General features: G+C 43.5%; 1 protein-coding gene across 3 annotated transcripts in view; it reads right to left on the reverse strand.

The window, feature by feature from the left end:
- Positions 1–17,616, reverse strand: part of TERT (telomerase reverse transcriptase) — a 381,041-nt gene that overhangs the window by 138,682 nt on the left and 224,743 nt on the right. For all 3 annotated transcript variants that reach the window (XM_077491847.1, XM_077491845.1, XM_077491846.1), the window contains exon 8: positions 15,368–15,453. In XM_077491847.1, the coding sequence (XP_077347973.1) occupies positions 15,368–15,453 (86 nt within the window). The remainder of the gene's footprint in view (positions 1–15,367; positions 15,454–17,616) is intronic.

Consider the following 17,616-nt stretch of genomic DNA (forward strand, 5'->3'; position numbering starts at 1 on the left):
TGACACTCAGCAAACCATCTACTGCAAGCAATGTTTAGCCGTTGTTTGTGCACCAAAGGGTAACACCACAAATCTGTTAAATCACCTGAAACGTAAGCACAGACAAGAATATGAGATGGTAGGGAAAAAGAAAACTGCTCAATCACAAAATACCTGCAAGCATACAAAACAAATGTCAATTAAAAGGAACATTTAATGCAACAACGTACCCAACAAATGCTCTCAGGCGCAAAGAAATAACAGAAGCAATCACATTTCACCTGGCTAAAGACATGGCTCCCGTGACCACTGTTGAAAAAGAGTGGTTTAAAAAACTCATTCAAACCCTTGATAAGTGCCCTCTCGTACTTATTTTTCACATGTTGCAATCCCTGGTCTGTACGTCAAATGTCATTAAAGAGTTGCAACGGAATTGCAAGATGTACTTAATTATGCAGCAACTTCAGATTTATGCTCCAGCAGAGCAATGGAACCATACATGAGTTTAACAATCCATTTAATTAATGATGATTTTGAGATGACAAGTCAGTGCCTACAAACTGGGTTTTTCCCCCCCGAGGACCACACTGGTGAAGCTTTGGCGCAGGGATTAAAGGATGCTCTCTTCAACTGGAAATTGGAGAAGAAGAATCTTGTGTGCATCACTAAAGACAACGGAAGCAACATTGAAAAGGCCATATTCATAAATCACTGGACACGATTGCAGTGTTTTGGCCATAGGCTTCATCTCGCAATAGAGAATGCAATGAAGGACCCCCGAATTGAGCATGCTATGGGTTTGTGCAAAAAGCTTGTCGGGTGTTTTAGCTATAGTTGGAGGAGGAAGAGGGAGCTTTCTGAGGCACAAAAACAACTCTGTTTACCAGACCACAAGCTCAAGACAGAGTGCCCAACAAGGTAGGGATCTAGGCAGGCTATGGTGAGGAGGATACTTGAGTAGCAAGCTGCCATCACCCATGTCCTTTCTTCTGACCACAAGGCTAGGCACCTCTTGCCAACATGGCAAGACCTAGAGATCTTGGAGGCTGTGGACAAGACTCTCACCCCACTGGCAGACTTCACAGATGCTCTTTCAGGAGAGCAGTATGTCAGTGTCTCTTCTGTGAAACCTGCTCTACACCTATTTCAGTCTTCTGTTTTGGCTGTTAAGGAAGATGAATCTGACCTTATACAATGAAATCAAAGATAATGGAGTATCTGGAGGAAAAATATCAGGACCAAAAAAACCCAAGACTTTCTCGACACACAACCCTTGATCCCAGGTTTAAGATGACTTACGTTAATGAAGATAACCAAACTGCTGTCCAGAACAGGAGATGTCAAAGCTAACAGTTAAGGAAAGGCCCCCTACAACTCCTATTGGTCAAAGTCATGCAAAGAAGGCTAGAAAGAGCTTGGGTAGCTTTTTCAAATCAGCAAGTGAAGGGGCACCAGATCCAGCCTCACAGCAACAACAATCCGAAAGCTTGTCCTTGGAGCTACACTCTTATCTGTTCTTAGGCAACACTGACAGTGAAGATGATCCGTTAGTCTGGTGTCAGACTCACAAGGCGCAGTATCCGAGATTGTCTGCACTGCCCAGAAAATACCTTTGCATTCCTGCAACCAGTGCCCCTTCTGAAAGGGTTTTTAGCACAGGGGGCAACATTGTCACTTGTCGCCGTTCTGCACTGAAGCCACAAAATGTGGATAGGCTTGCGTTTCTAGCCAAAAATCTTTAAATCTGTTATCTTTATCTGACATTAAAATTACATTCAAAAACATTCAGATAGTAAGATACTACCTACCTGAATGTTTTTTGAATGCAATTGTAATTTCTTTCTTTCACATTGATTTTTATGTTCTAAATCATTGTTCAAAAAAACAAACATTGATTTTAGAACAAAGGACTGTTCCCCAATCCCCCTTGGATGGGACTTTTAAGGCCACAAACACTTTAGTGCGTTAGTAAATTAGATTTATTTTTACATAAAAAGATAGATCACACAACATCAATGATCAATGGTTAAAGACTTAAAAGCATAACCACTAGATGTGGTATATAATACATGTGACAAACAAAGCAAAACAAAATTATCTTTTTAACCATTGCTCATTGTATGTGATGATCTATCTTTATATAAAAATAAATCAATTACTAACACACTTGAGTGTGGCCCTAAAAGTCCCATCCAAAGGCCAAGGGGGAAGGAACAGTCCTTTGTTCTATACAATCCAGGGATGTGGCCACTACAGTAGTACATTCACAACCTGAATCATGGGTAGCTTTTTCAAAGCTGCACAAAGTGAAGGGGCACCAGTTCCAGCCTCAGGCTCACAGCAACAATCCGAACGCTTGTCCTTGGATTTACACTCTTATCTGTTCTTAGGCAACACTGACAGTGAAGATGATCAATTACCTGAATGTTTTTTGAAGTAATTGTAATTTCTTTATTTCACATTTTGTTTGATTGAAGCCAGAGTATTATGGCTTAAGTTATTTTAGAACAAAGGACTGTTCCCAAATCCCCCTTGGATGGGAGTTTTAAGGCCACAAACACTGAAGTGCGTTAGAAAAATTGATTTATTTTTATATAAAAAGATAGATCACACAACAATGATCAATGGTTAAAAGGCATAAACCACTAGATGTGGTATACATGTGACAAACAAAGCAAAACAAATTATGCTTTTTAACCATAGATCATTATGTGAGTGATCTATCTTTATGTAAAATAAATCAAATTTCTAATGCACTTCAGTGTTTGTTTGTGGCCTTAAAAGTCCCATCCAAGGGGAAACAGTGCTTTGTATGTTCTATACAATCCAGGGATGTGGCCACTACATGCAAAATCACATTCATGTGTTATCCAGCGTTAGATAGTGATGATCTCCCTTTTCTGTATGGCTTATTTTATTGCCATTTGGTTTGATAACCTAATGTTCTCAGTAAATTTGTCAAATAAAACAAACAGTTTATTGAGAATCGTGATCTTCATTCTAAGCAAAAGAATCGCGATTCAAATTTTTCCCAGAATCGTGCAGCTCTAATATGGAGTCCATATTAAATCACTATTTTCTCTTAATGACACCACAGTGATTATGCACAAACAGAAGAGTGCCAAGCCACAGTAATAAAGATCTGCTTACCAAACGGCAAGCATAAAGGACAGATGGCTATAGGCTATCGCTTAGGTAAATGACCCCATAAAAAGTGGTGAGAGCTCCATGCCTTTAAAGGGATCCTCTGAATATCCTTTGCCCCCTTGTGTCTGTACGGGCACCCCGGGGCGGGCTTGACCTATAACCCTTTCCAACCAGTTAGGGGTCTGATCAGCCCGCCCCGTTTCTTAATGTGAGGTTCCCCCTCTTTCTTTGCCTGTTTGCTGCAAATAATTCTTTTCTACCATCTTTTGAAACCAGGGGTGTATGGTGAGTGGCATTCGTGTCGGGCCATTTCCATCCCTGTCTATTTGCACCTCAATCTGTCTGAGAGGAAGACCTGGGCATATTGCCCCTAACCATCATGGTCGCCTGCCTTTGACTAAATGTCAGGTTAAGTCTGAGTACAGGTATCGGCAGATCGTTACTGGCAAACTTCCTGACTTTGGCCAGATTCCAAAATGACCGATGCGCTGTATGGACGTGATACACGTCCTCCGCGCATGCGTATTTGAGATCTGCACGCGCACGAAGGGGATCCTCCCTATAGGTGTGCCCGCAGCCCGGCGGTGACGTCAGACGCCGCCGGGCTGGAGGCACGAGTTAAAACGCGGGTCCCGGTAGTGTCACCCAAACAGGTGATGGAAGCAGACATGTGGAGCCGCTCACTGACGGAGAAGCACTTAAATCTTCCTGACTACACTACTACTGCTCTATTGAACAGGTAGGAATGGAATGGTTCTGATGGGACTTGATGGATGTTCCTGAAGTCCAAGTTAGAACTATGCATTCTATACTCTTGAAATGGATAACATAATACTGATGGGGATATGGCTTTTCTTTTTACTCTTTCATTTCATAGATTAGCACAGGGAAATTTCTCGTGTTCAAAAACATATTCTGTTCAATTTTCATCTGACAATATATGGGGTTCGCTGGTACCGGGCACGTTCAAATGGTTCTAGTTTAGTCACCCTCTTGGTATCACCAGGTATGTCTATAATATTGATTGTGCCATGTTAAGATCACATTTAAATGGCCCAGATACACTATATATGTTTCTCGTGCCTCTGCAGATTCATGGGGGGAGGAATGGGGGATCCCTAATGGTGCTCTCGCCGCGATCCGCCTGTTTGATGGTAAAGGAGGAGAAGATAATTTATCCTTGCCTAAGCACAAATTGATGTGTATAATATTTGGAAACAACGATAAACATTTATATAAATTCATCAGCTATATGGGGTAAGATGTTTTTTTCGTTTTTGTTTGTTTTATTTTTTTGTCTCTTTTTCTTGTTTTTTTGTTTTATATAATTCTATCTGCAATCTCCATGATGGAGAATTATATTCTATATTTTGTTTAATTGTTTTTTCTTTGGGATGCCACTCATATGAATGAGTTGGTTGCTCCCTTCTAGGGAATTAATTTGCTATTTAATACTGATATGAAAACGATGTCCTTGTGTTTCAATACTTTAAAGGTGGTTGTTTCATTCCTTTCCGACCAATACGTTGGACCCGAATGAATCCACCACCAGATCTACTTAACTGGTCGTGTCAACCTGTGTGGGTGGACACTTTGTGCCCCTGGGGGGTTTTGTGTGTACAGAACCATTTGTGTATATGTATTTAAAAAAAATCTTTTTGTATAATTTCAGTTTTCTATTGATTGCTGTATGCTGCAATTGTCCTGAGGAAGCTCAGAAGAGCGAAACATGTAGGAAAGAAACAATGCAGTTTAAATCGTATATGAATGTGGTAATCTGTGGAGTCTTGTAGGCTTATATACCAACTTGTGTATACCCGCATTTTCTACTCTGTAAGTAAATGGATGAAGTTGTCTTTTTTGTCTGAAAAATGTTCTCTGTACACTAAATAAAACTTTATCGATTTTACTTACCGTTTAAATATATTTGGTGCTGTCATAAAAGTCCCGGGGGTTGGTTACCCTCCAGTCCCTTTTCTCAATTTCCCCTTATCTCTAAATAAAATGATGCAAGCACTGTTTTTTGCCTCAGTTCAATGTACTGTTCTCAAGTTTGTGCCCTTGACTTATGTCAAGAGATCTTGCCTTATTTTTCGTTTTTCTACGCTGGTTTTCTATTTTTCATCTCCAGGGCTGGAGTTAGTGACTCGGGGCCAGTAGGGACCGCATTACCTTTGCTCACAGCACCACCTCGGCCTGCCCTTTTTGGTTCTCCCTGCGCCCCCGCAGGAGTTTCACCTGACTTGCTCCGGTTGAGCTGGGTTCTGGTTTTGGGAATGGGCACTCAGAGCTCCCCAACGGCTGTGCAGGGTGTGGGGGGGTTATGGGTTGTTTTGTTTTAAAACGTTGTACATGTTGGAATGCTTTTTTAGTGGTATCTTTCTATGGTGGGACCCCCAGCGCTGGCAGTGGTTGCTGTTGACGGTCTGGGCCTCCAAGCTGGAGCCAGGAGGTGGGCATTGCGGTACCTATTTCCACCCGGGTCCGGGGATGAGATGTTCCCCTGGCGTTTCTTTGCGGCAGACCCCACTATGGTACAGATGAGGCTGTTGTCCTGGAACATTCGGGGCTTAAATTATGAACTGAAACGCTCCCTGACCTGGGCATATCTTAAGCAGCATAACCCGCATGTGTGCATCCTACAGGAGACACACCTGGTGGGGGGCAGGGTCTTGAGCCTACGGAGGCCGTGGGTGGGCAGGGGTTACCACTCTACATACTCGTGCTATGCACGGGGGTGGTCAGTATATTGATCCATAAGTCATTAATATATGAAAACTTAAATGTGAAACCGGACCCGGGGGGGGGGGGGGGGGCAGATATGTGATATTGCATGTTGTCATAGACACGGTGGAAATGGTGATTGTGGGCCTCTACATCCCACCGCTGGCTACCACTGCACTTCTAAAACTCCTGGTTCCCCTCCTGTCTAGCTATCCCACTGATAACATTATCATCGCGGGTGATTTTAACATGGTCCAGAATCCTGCACTGGATATGCTGTCACTGGGGGGTGGAGTGGAATCCCCTTTATCGAGGTGGGCTGCCCCCTATGGCCTGGCTGATGTTTGGCGGTGGAGACACCCGGGTGAGAGAGCTTACACGGGTCACTCCACCTCTTAGAGAGCCATGTCATGGATTGATCTAATTTTGGTTAGCAGTGGGATGCTCTCACAGGTACGGGTGGTGGACATGCTTCCGAGAGGAATCTCGGATCACGCCCCCATGCGGTGTACCTTTCAAATGCTGACTCCCCCCACGGAAAGAATATGGCGGTTATCTAGGTATTGGATTTCTGACCCACTGGTGGAGACCGAGATTTCTAAACATATACAGACTTATTGGCTAACAAATGAAGGTGCGGCCTCAGAACTTAATGTGTGGGATGTGTTTAAGGCGTACATTAGGGGGGTCATACCAATCTTCTATCGCTAGGGCCCGACATGACTCAGCAATAACTTTGGCGGAGGCTGAGGCATCTGCTAAAGAACTGGAGGCCTGTTACCCCTCCACGCAGAACCCGTTACCTACCTAGACATGCAGACGGCATATAGGGAAGTGATGCTTCTTAGGGTCTCTGGGGCAAAGAAGCAACAACTGGCATAGACACACCGCATCTTTGAGCAGGGGGGTAGAACTGGCCGCCTTCTGGCCTGGTTGGCTAGAGAGCAACAACCTATCACCTCCATTGCCCGTATTCAGGGTTCGGGTTTGGCACGGTGCTGGTGGACCCCTCACTCCTAAATGCTCGCTTTGTTTCTTACTATAGTGATCTCTATAGCTCCCGGGTGGATTACTCCGGCGCTGACCTTGGCCTTTTTCTAGACTGGATCCATTTCCCTACTCTCTCTCCCGCGTCCCGGGACTCCCTGGAGGCCCCCATAGTGGTGGAGGAGGTTCAGCGGGCGCTGGGGGAACTTCAGGCGGGGAAGACCCCGGGCATTGATGGGATCCCTCCAGAATTCTATAGGCAGTATGGGGACCTGCTGGTTCCCAGGCTTCATCATATAATAGTTAAATCCCTTCGGGAGGGGGCCCTACCGGCGTCCATGGCTGAGGCAATAATAGTCGTTATACCTAAACCGGGCAAGGACCCGGAGCGGTGTTCCTCATATTGACCTATATCCTTGCTTAATGCCGATGCCAAGGTCCTTACTAAAGTCTTGGCGCGGAGATTAAATGAGGTAATCCTCACCCTAGTTCATGAGGACCAGACTGGCTTTATGCTGGGCAAGGGTACGGATATAAACCTCCGGAGGTTATACACGGTTCTGGGATCTGATGCTCACTTGGCCCCAGCGGATGCAGTGGCCTCCCTGGATGCTGAAAAAGCGTAGAGTGGGAATACCTATGGGAGGTCCTGCTCCGTTTCGGCTTTGGTCCTAGATTTATTTCCTGGGTGAGAGCTCTCTATGGCGCCCCAGGGCAAGAGTACGCACTGGGTCAGTTATTTCTCCCCCTTTTCTCCTCCGCAGGGGTACTCGACAGGGATGCCCGCTCTCCCCGGCTCTTTTGGGGCTGGCCATAGAGCCAATGACCATAATGGTAAGGTCTTCCTCGGTGATCCGTGGCATCCCCTTGGGCCCTGTGGAGGAGAAAATTTCACTTTATGCCGATGACCCCCTTCTATACCTTCGGGAGGTGTCCACGTTCTTGGAGGAGGCCCTCTCCCTTATTAACAGCTTCGGCAGGTATTCAGGTGTCAGAGTAAACTGGGACAAGTCTGTCCTGTTTGCTCTCCGCCCCTCGGATGCCAGGCTGCCGGTTGACGCCCCACTCCAGGTGGTTACCCAGTTCAAATATTTGGGGGTGATAATTCACAAGGACCTGACCCAATTTATACCTCTTAACCTTGAACCGGTGTCCTCACTGACACGACAGTGCTCAGGCTGGAGGACTTTGCCTCTCTCGCCCGTGGGTAGAGTTAATTTGATAAAGATGTCCATCCTGCCCAAGTTCATCTACTTATTCTGACAAACCCCAGTGCATATTCCCCAGGTTTTCTTTCGGAAATTAAACAGTTTGATCCTTTCCTTTATTTGGAACGGCGGTACCCCTAGAATAGCACAGAGCATGCTTCAGCTTCCGATCTCTTTGGGGGGACTGGCTCTGCCTTGCTTTGTTAAGTACTACTGGGCCGCGGTCCTGGTGATGGTACAGTGGTGGCTGTCTGCGGAACCGGCAAACCCTGCGGCTACACTGGAAGCGGCGCTATTGTGCTCCTATTCCGAACTCCGGAACTTAGTCCACAGAGGTCCTAGGTCCAATCCTGGTGTCACTCCCTCGATGCGGGCCACACTAAGGGTTTGGGATATACGGTCGGGGCTAAGCTAAGGAAACCTAACAGCTGGTCCCCTGATACCCCGCTGTGGGGGAACCCACGGTTGCCCCACTTTCGATCCATTCCGGATCCGCTGTTATGGGCCCGGACTGGCATCAAAACCTTGGCAGATATCTCCTCCTCACAGGGGTTGCTTCCATTTGATGACTTGAAACGAAGACATGAGCTGCCCAATTCTATGTTTTTTTAGGTACATCCAGCTCCGGCATGCCTATCGCGCGCAGTTTTTATGCGCTATTACGCTGGAGGCAAGCCCTATAGAGATTTTGGCCTTATCAGGAGAAAAGAGAACACTGTCGGCCTTATATGCTGTTTTAATTAGTATTGATACTTCTGTTGTCTCCCGACTGTTCTCTAAATGGAAGCGGGACATACCAGAACTGGAGGAGGGGGACTGGGAGGAGGGTGTTCAACAATATCTGCCTCTCATGATATCCTCTAGAGATAGATACACCCAGCTTAGGTTTATTCATCAAGCTTATTACTCACCAGATCATTGGTCCAGAATTTACCCCAACAGGAGTGGTCTGTGCCCTAAATGCGGCTCGGTTTCAGGCACTTTCTTCCATATTGTATGGGCTTGTGAGTTTTTGTAGACCTTCTGGAGGGGGGTGGCATTGGAGATCAGCTCAGATTTGAAGTCCCCTGTGATCCGCTGCCACTCCTACTGGGTATTGTAGATATGATTCAAGCACCGCAGGCCAAAAAACTATTTGTATTCTACTCAGCCTTCTATGCAAGGAAAGCTGTCCTGATTAAGTGGCAGGATCCCAGCCCCCCCGACGGTGACCCAGTGGAGGGCCCTGATCGATGCAGCCTTACCGCTCTATAAACTGACATACCTGGGGAGAAACTGTCCTAAAAAATTTGAAGATATGGGGACCCTGGACCAGAGAGAGGCCACATACTTAGCCGATAAGCTGAGGGTGGAACGGATATGTTTGGGTACGAAGGTGGGTGTACTGGGGAGGATCTGGGAAATTGTTCATCCCTCTGCCCAAGATGGTGGCGATATGTGTTTGGTGTAGATGACTATATCCCACCCGTAGTCTCATGTACCCTGTACTGATTTTACCTTTTGGTTACATTTCTGGCCTGAAAGGGATATTACAGGACTGCCTAATTTAACCTGACATGTTTCTTCTGCCGATTAGCCCGTATTGGCTTTTTCTTTTTTATGTATTCTTCTTGATTTACCTCTGTAAACTGTCATGATAACCACTGCTGAGATTGTACCACTGTTCTGACATGTACTGTACAAAATTAATAAAATGTTATGTTTAAAAAATATATATTTACAATTACGGCATGCGATTCAAACTCCGTTTAGCAGGGAAAAGATAGTGATAAAACCTACACCACTTATATCATTAGCAAGGGGGGAGGAAAAAAAGGGCTTGATCTCGTCTTTATATGGTCAACTGATGAGACTATATCAGAGACTATATCAGGAGAACGTTGTCAGCCCGGGTAGAACAGGCTGGGAGAGAGACATAGGGGACATCTCAGATGAAAACTGGCAACTTATCTTGGGAAGGGTACCCCTAGTATCATTATCATCGGCTCAATGCCTGATGCAACTATTTATAATATATAGGGTATACAGAACACCAGTTCAATTATTTAAGTGGGGCAGACGCGATTCTCCGGAGTGCCCTAGATGTTAAAAGTCTCCAGCTGATTTAATGTGGAATTGTCCAAAATTGGCTAGATATTGGCGAGAGGTGGTTAATACAATCAATGCTACATGTAATACACATCGACAAAACCCCTATGACATGTCTACTGGGATATCTTTGAATGCACATTTACTTGAGGACTGGCGTCTTCAGGTAAATGAAAACATCTTGAAAGAACAACAAATTGATTGCAATAGGGGAGAATCCAATAACTGGATTAAAATATGGAAACGATGGATATTGGATCCACGGTTAGCTCCACTCTCACTAGTAATGGGGGAGTCTGTATTGAGTGGTTAGTACCTTATTGTTTCTGTTGAGTGGGACAGTAAACGCGGTATTCAAAGGAAAACGGGGTAGAGAGTTATACCAGAGGGCAGGAAAAAATAAATTGTAGCAATAAAACATGTGGGTAAAAACAACCTTCCTTTGTCAGCTCGTGGTATATAACTCACTATGGAAACTACGATATGGATTTGTCGCCCGGTGAGTGCGTGTTTTTTTTTTATTGTGTGTGTATGTCTGTAAATACTTGTGTCTAAAGGATGGTTAGGAAGTATATACAACAGTGGCAAGTAAAAAAAAGAGAAAAATATAAAAAGATGTTTTGCACGGATCAAATCGAAATAAATAGGAAAATTAGGATAGGACGTACTAGCGGTATAAGGAAACAAAATTGTAAAAAATATACCGTATATACTCGAGTATAAGCCGAGATTTTCAGCCTCTTTTTTGAGGCTGAAAGTGCCCCCCTCGGCTTATACTCGAGTCATCGCTGTCTGCCCGCTCGATCAGCGTGTCGAGCAGACAGACAGCGGCCATTCTGATTCAAAAGCCGCGCCTCCGGCTCCCCCTTCGCCTGTGATAGGCGGAACACTGAATTTCCCAGCAGCCTGTGTTCCGCCTATCACGGACTTCGTATCATCCTCGTACTACGGACGAGGATGATACGACGTCTGTGATAGGCGGAACACAGGCTGCTGGGAAATTCAGTGTTCCGCCTATCACAGGCGAAGGCGGCGGCGCAGCTTTTGAATTTTACAATGGCCGCCGACGAACGAAGAGGGCACGGGACGGAGGCAAGGCACAGGACGGCACGGCACGGGACGGGACGGGACGGGACCGGAGGCAAGGCACGGCGGCGAGGCACGGCGGCGAGGCACGGCGGCGAGGCACGGAGGCAAGGAGGCTCGGCACGGGACGGAGGCTCGGGACAAAGGCTCAGGACACAGGTAGGCTGGACACACACACACACACACACACACACACACACACACACACACACACACACACACACGGATACACACACACACACAGGGATGGATGGATGGATGGAGACACACACACACAGGGATGGACGGACACACAGGGATGGACGGACACACAGGGATGGACGGACACACAGGGATGGACGGACACACACACAGGGATGGACAGGCATGTCTTACCCTCGGCTTATACACGAGTCAATAAGTTTGCCAGTTTTTTTGGGGGTAAATTGGGGGCCTCGGCTTATATTCGGGTCGGCCTATACTCGAGTATATACGGTACTGATGCTGTAACTTGGTCTGTCAGAACTTGATCTGCTATATTGAAATATGTCAAATAAAGAAGAAAAAAAAAAAAAAGCAGACAGACAATGCTGGCCCAAGGCATGTATATACAAACAATGGGGAGCCAATTCCATTGTTTTACACCTACTCACTTGCTGGGGTAGACAATGAAGAGAGCCCAACCATAATCAATACTTAAGTTCCTGGGCTAATTCAATTACATCTCCTGCCCAGAATAGCCACAAGGATTTGCATGAAAGGGGGCAGACTTAGGTAGTAAGCCCTCCAATCATGATCCAACTAGGCCAGCCTATGGGGCATCAGCATGAAGGCATATACTCAGAGCAAAGGGGAGGTAACAGCTCTCTGTGGGAAACCAGAGTGGAACGTTGGTAAGGATGGGTAATTATGGGAAAGGTGTGCCCTGTTACTTGTAAATATATATGCTTGTAGATCACTGTCTTAAAGAATATACTCTGTATTCCTTTATGTAAATATTTTATTTCAACCTAGTATTTTCTTCCTTGATGTAAGACCACAGATAGAGATTTGTGTATTAGCTAGACTTTCAGCTGCATAGAGGCACGAGGCAGGGCTGCCCTCTCTCTTCGGCACTCTTTGCGATTGCAATAGTCAGTGGCAGAGGACCTTGCCGAATATTCGGGGACTTCTGATTGGGAGGATGGAAGAGAGGGTAGCCCTGTATGCCGATGATATGTTGCTGTTTTTGAGAGATGCAGGTCCTTCATTGAAAGGAGCTCTAGAACTACTGAATACTTTTTCAGTGTTTACAGGGCTTAAAGTGAATTGGGATAAGTCTTTGTTATTCTCTATTGACAAAGGGGCACCAGACACAGCTCCCCCAAGATCTACTATTAAAATAGCTATCAGAATTTAGGTATCTAGGTATAATATCATCTCGACAGGTCAAAGACTTTAAAATGTTGAATTTAGATCCAGTAATACAGGAGTGTAAGAAAAAGTTAAAGATCTGGGAGGCATTGCCCCTGTCACTGCTGGGATGTATAAATTTAATAAAGATGAAGATTCTTCCTAAAGTTCTGTATTTATTTAGAAATTCTCTGCAGTGGTTGCCTAAGAAGTTTTTTTACACAGCTACACAGTATGTTTTCTACATTTATATGGAAAGGCAAACCAGCTAGAATTAAACTATGCGTACTCATGCGTCCGGCGGTACAGGGGGGATTGGCTTTCCCAGACCTTTATAAATATTATATGGCTACACAGTTGGTGACGATAGATTACTTGATCAATATGGATTTGACTCTCCCACGATGGTAGAGGCCGCAGTGGTCCAGTCGCAGAAGGCACTGCAGTCATTGACATTTCACGGATTAAAATATAGGTCAGATCTGATTCGCTCAATGATTACGACTATGGATATGGATAGCAGCCACGGCAAAAGAGGATCATTTGAGAGGGGATTTATCCCCAAACACTCCATTATAGAAAAATCCAGAGCTCCCACATTTGGATTCCATCCAAGATTCAGGGGCATGGACTAGATTTGGGATTAAAAAACTATCACAAGTTGTCCTCGAAGGGAGAATTATTTAATTTGCCGAAATAAGGAAATGATGGAATCTACCTGGGAACTACACTTTTAGATACATGCAGTTGGTCAATGCTTTATTGGCTCAGTTCCCGGAGGGGATCCCTCAATTGATAGAAACAGAATTAGAGCAAATGGTAAGGAAAAAAAGCAAATTTCAATTTTATATAGCTACTTATCCAAAACTACATTTTCAGATATAAGTAAGTTATGTGAAAGCTGGACAAGAGATGTTCCAACATTAGCAGATAAAAACTGGGAGGAGATATGGAGATCTCCACTCCAAATGCTAGTATCTCTGCGAGATAAATTAATACAATTTAAAATAATACATAGAAGTTATTATACGCCACACAAATTATACAAAATATTTCCAACAAACTCTCAAAACTGCTGGAGATGTGCAGGAACCCCAGGAAATTTCATCCACATATTCTGGTCTTGTCCAAAGATAGCGATATTCTGGAGGGAGGTTTTGAGAATAATTACTATAGTAACATCAGTCTCTTTAAATCAAGAGGCAGAGATCTGCCTATTAGGACTAGTAGGGAATAATATCACCCCTATAGGAAGGAGAATACAGGTGGGTCTGTTGCTTTTTTATGCTAGAAAGGCAATAGTGCTGAATTGGAAGAAGGCGGAAGCTCCAACATTAACACAGTGGAAAAATGTATTAAATATTAAATCTACCACTTTATAGGGAAACATATTGGAGTAGAGGACATGGAGAGAAATATGAGAGAGTATAGGCAAGTTGGATAGAAAATTCCATAACGGCATTAGGATAAAAACAGTATGGAGATAGAGCAAGTCACACCAAAAGGGGGAGAAAAAAAAAAAAAAAAAAAAGGAGTAAGAGGGAAATGAATGTATAAATGTATATGTACAATTTTATAGTATTTGAGGACATGACTATCAATGTATTTTATGGAAGCTCATAAGAGAGCAATGAATGTAAATGGTGAAATGTATAATGGATATGTAAAAAACTAAAAGATATTTAAAAAAATTAGCTATACTTTCAACTACTTTTAATAAATGTTATTATATTTAAAGCTTTTCCTCCTGGTCAATGGAATTCTCATTTAACCCATAACATATCTTGTGATTAATAAATCAGAAATATAGATTTTAGAGGTTAACAAAGCTGATACTTGACATTAGAATACATGGATAAAAAAAAAAAAAAAAAAAAAAAAAAAAAAACGTGCAGTGCTTAAATCCCACACTCAATAGGTAAAAAACAAACAAAAGAACTTAAATAATTTTATACAGCAGTGATTCCTGTGTCCAAGTGAAAAGTAGAAGTCCCAAATCTCCAAAGTCCAAATGGTTGAATAAAAACTGACAGTCCCACAAGCCATTTTAGAAGGTATATTGTCACGGAAAGCCGAATGTCACCAGAGAGTGCTCTTATTAAGCTTACCAAAACTCACGTGACTATTAAAAAGTGGTCACATCACACTCAAATCAGAGGAATTCAATCCACTACCCGGGCTGCAGAGATCTCCTATTCACCTCCGCCTACAAACCACCAAATGCAGCAAGGGCTTAATATCCACTGTCACTTGCCACTATGACTCGAGTACATGGTTTAATAGTAAAACAATTCATGCACGAATGCTTAAAACAACACTTCCTCCAGTAATTAAAATGGCCAACATCGATTTGCGCATGCGTGGTTGCATGTGTATGTGGCTCCATCCAACGCGTTGTCACATATGATTATATGATGTCATTAGGGGCACCTCTGCAGCCCTGGTGGTGGATCAAATTCTTCTGATTATGAGCATGATTAGACCACTTCTTAGTGTTCTGCTAAGCATAATAAGAGCACTCTGGCGACACGCTGCTTTGCTTGACAATTCACCTTCTAAAAGACTATTAGTGGGACTGTCAGTTTTTATTCAATCATTTGAACTTTGGAGATTAGAGACTTCTACTTTTCACTTGGACACAGGAATCTCTTCTGTATCAAATTATTTAAGTTCATTTTTCACCTATTGAGTGTAGGATATTTATACACTGCACTGGTTTTTATCCACATTATGTAAATACTTTGTACACAAATGAAATAATAAAAATTAAAACTTACTGCTTGTGTATTCTCAAGATATGGTTGCATATCATTTCCTGTAAAAAAGCTAGTAATTTGCTTGAGCTCTCATTCAAAAAAAGGTTCTGAAACATAAAAGAAAAATTACATTTCAAAACCTTAGGCTTTTGTCAAGGCAAGAGAAAAAAATAGCAATTGAAGTAGTGCTCTCAGAAAGTGGCTGGTTCTTTTACAGAAGATGCATGATCCTACCTGGTTACCCATACGCTAGGACTAACAGCAGAGAACTATACATCTTGCAGATCACATGCAGAGGCATCAGCACAACAAACACATCCATCTAACCAACGTTTTTGATCCTTGTGCATATTTTTCAGTTTTTGATTTTGGCTGGATATAGGCTTTAATGACTCATTCAGATGCCAGCTCCTAAATAAAACCGATCTGAAGGTTTTCTTTTTATTAAATTAACAACCATGGTATACTTACCTGTTCTGTGCAATGGTATTGTACAGAGCAGTCCTGAACCCCCTCTTCTCAGGTCCCCCACTGGTGCTCCTGGTTCCTCCTTTTCTCAGTGGGCCCCCATAGTAAGTTGCTGTCTATGGGGGCACATCTAGGGCTTGCCCGAACCGGGCTGTGTACATCTCAACACACAGAGCGTGGCATGGCAACGCCCCCCAATCGCTCATCACAGGATTTGACTGTGTCATTTGTGAGAGGAAGAAAGGAGAGTGGGGCTTCCAGCAGGGATATAACTGGCTTGAATGTGAAGTCCATGTTTGGGATGGGGGTGAGGAGAGATGCAGATAGAACTTTGTTTTACCTCGATGTATTCTCTCAAAAAAAAAAAAACAAAAAAAAAAAACCCTTCTGCCTCTACAACCTCTTAACCTCCAGAAGATTTACCCCCCCTTCATGACCAGGTAATTTTTGCGATACGGCACTTCGTTATTTTAACTTACAATTCTGTGGTCATGAAACGCTGTACCCAAACAAAATTTTTGCCCTTTTTTTTACCACAAATAGTGCTTTCTTTTGGTGGTATTTGATTACATCTCTTTTTTTTGCCTTATAAACCAAAAACCCCCCATATTATTTTTCTGCTATAAAACATATCCAATGAAAAAAAAACAAAAAAATGTCTTCATTAAATTTAGGCCAACATGTATTCTGTTAGATATTTTTGGTAAAAAAAATAAAAAATAGATGCTATATATTTTGCGCAAACCAAACTGATATTTTTATCTTTTTATTTATTTTTTTACTAGTAATGGCGGTGATCAGCGACCTATAGTGGGACTGTGATATTGCGGCAGACAAATGGGACACTTATACTTTCTGGGGACCAGTGACACTAATACAGTGATCAGTGCTAAAAAAATAAATGCTGTGAAGGGGTTAAACATCAGGGGCAATCAAAGGGTTAACTGTGTGCCTAGCCAGTGTTTGTGCACTGTGTGGGAGGTGCTTTTACTAGAGGAAGGCAAGGATTTATGTTGCTGCTTTACAGGAACACACGATCCATGACTTCTGTACCAACATAACGGTGGGCTTATTTACATAGGCAGATCGCCGTTCTAGCTCTCTGCCTAATGATCGGTGGGTGCCGGCGGACATCAAATCCATGTTACTCGGAGATCAGGTCCCGCTTTAACGAATTACAGTGGGAGCGGGTCAAGGGCAGCGCGCATTCGTGCCCATTACCCGAAAGTGTTGGCTCAAGTACAATGTAGAAATGTAAGTGGGCCATAATTAATGGCTGTAGGCTTTTTCCCCCCCAATACTTTTTTAATTTTTAAAGCATCACATGGTAAGTACGGAAACCATATAACAAAAACAGACACGTCAAACATAATAATACATTCATAAAGAGACTCCGGAAGAGACCACACGTGGGCAAACACGTCTCACATGAAAATCAATTGCAGGCATAGGAAGCGAAAAGATATGCGAGAAGGTGACCCGAAAAACCAGGCACTAGGGAGTCTATGTACCATATGTGGCATTTTACAAGGTAAACACCATCGGTAAGAGAAAATAGGATTTTTATAACAGCTTACCAATAAAACACTTTTCTTTGAAGTACATCATGGGACACAGAGCCATAGTAGTTACTATGTGGGTTATAGGCCACCTTCAGGCGATGGACACTGGCACACCCTAAGACAAAAAGTGCACTCCCTATATAACCCCTCCCACTACTGGGAGTACCTCAGTTTTGTAACAAGCAATACACTTGTATATCAAAGAAGGGAGGGACCTCTGTGTCCCATGATGTACTTCAA

Source organism: Lithobates pipiens, unplaced genomic scaffold, assembly GCF_037356315.1.
Source record: "Lithobates pipiens isolate NorthernLeopardFrog02 unplaced genomic scaffold, aLitPip1_a1.2 Scaffold_19, whole genome shotgun sequence".
Lineage (NCBI taxonomy): Eukaryota > Metazoa > Chordata > Amphibia > Anura > Ranidae > Lithobates > Lithobates pipiens.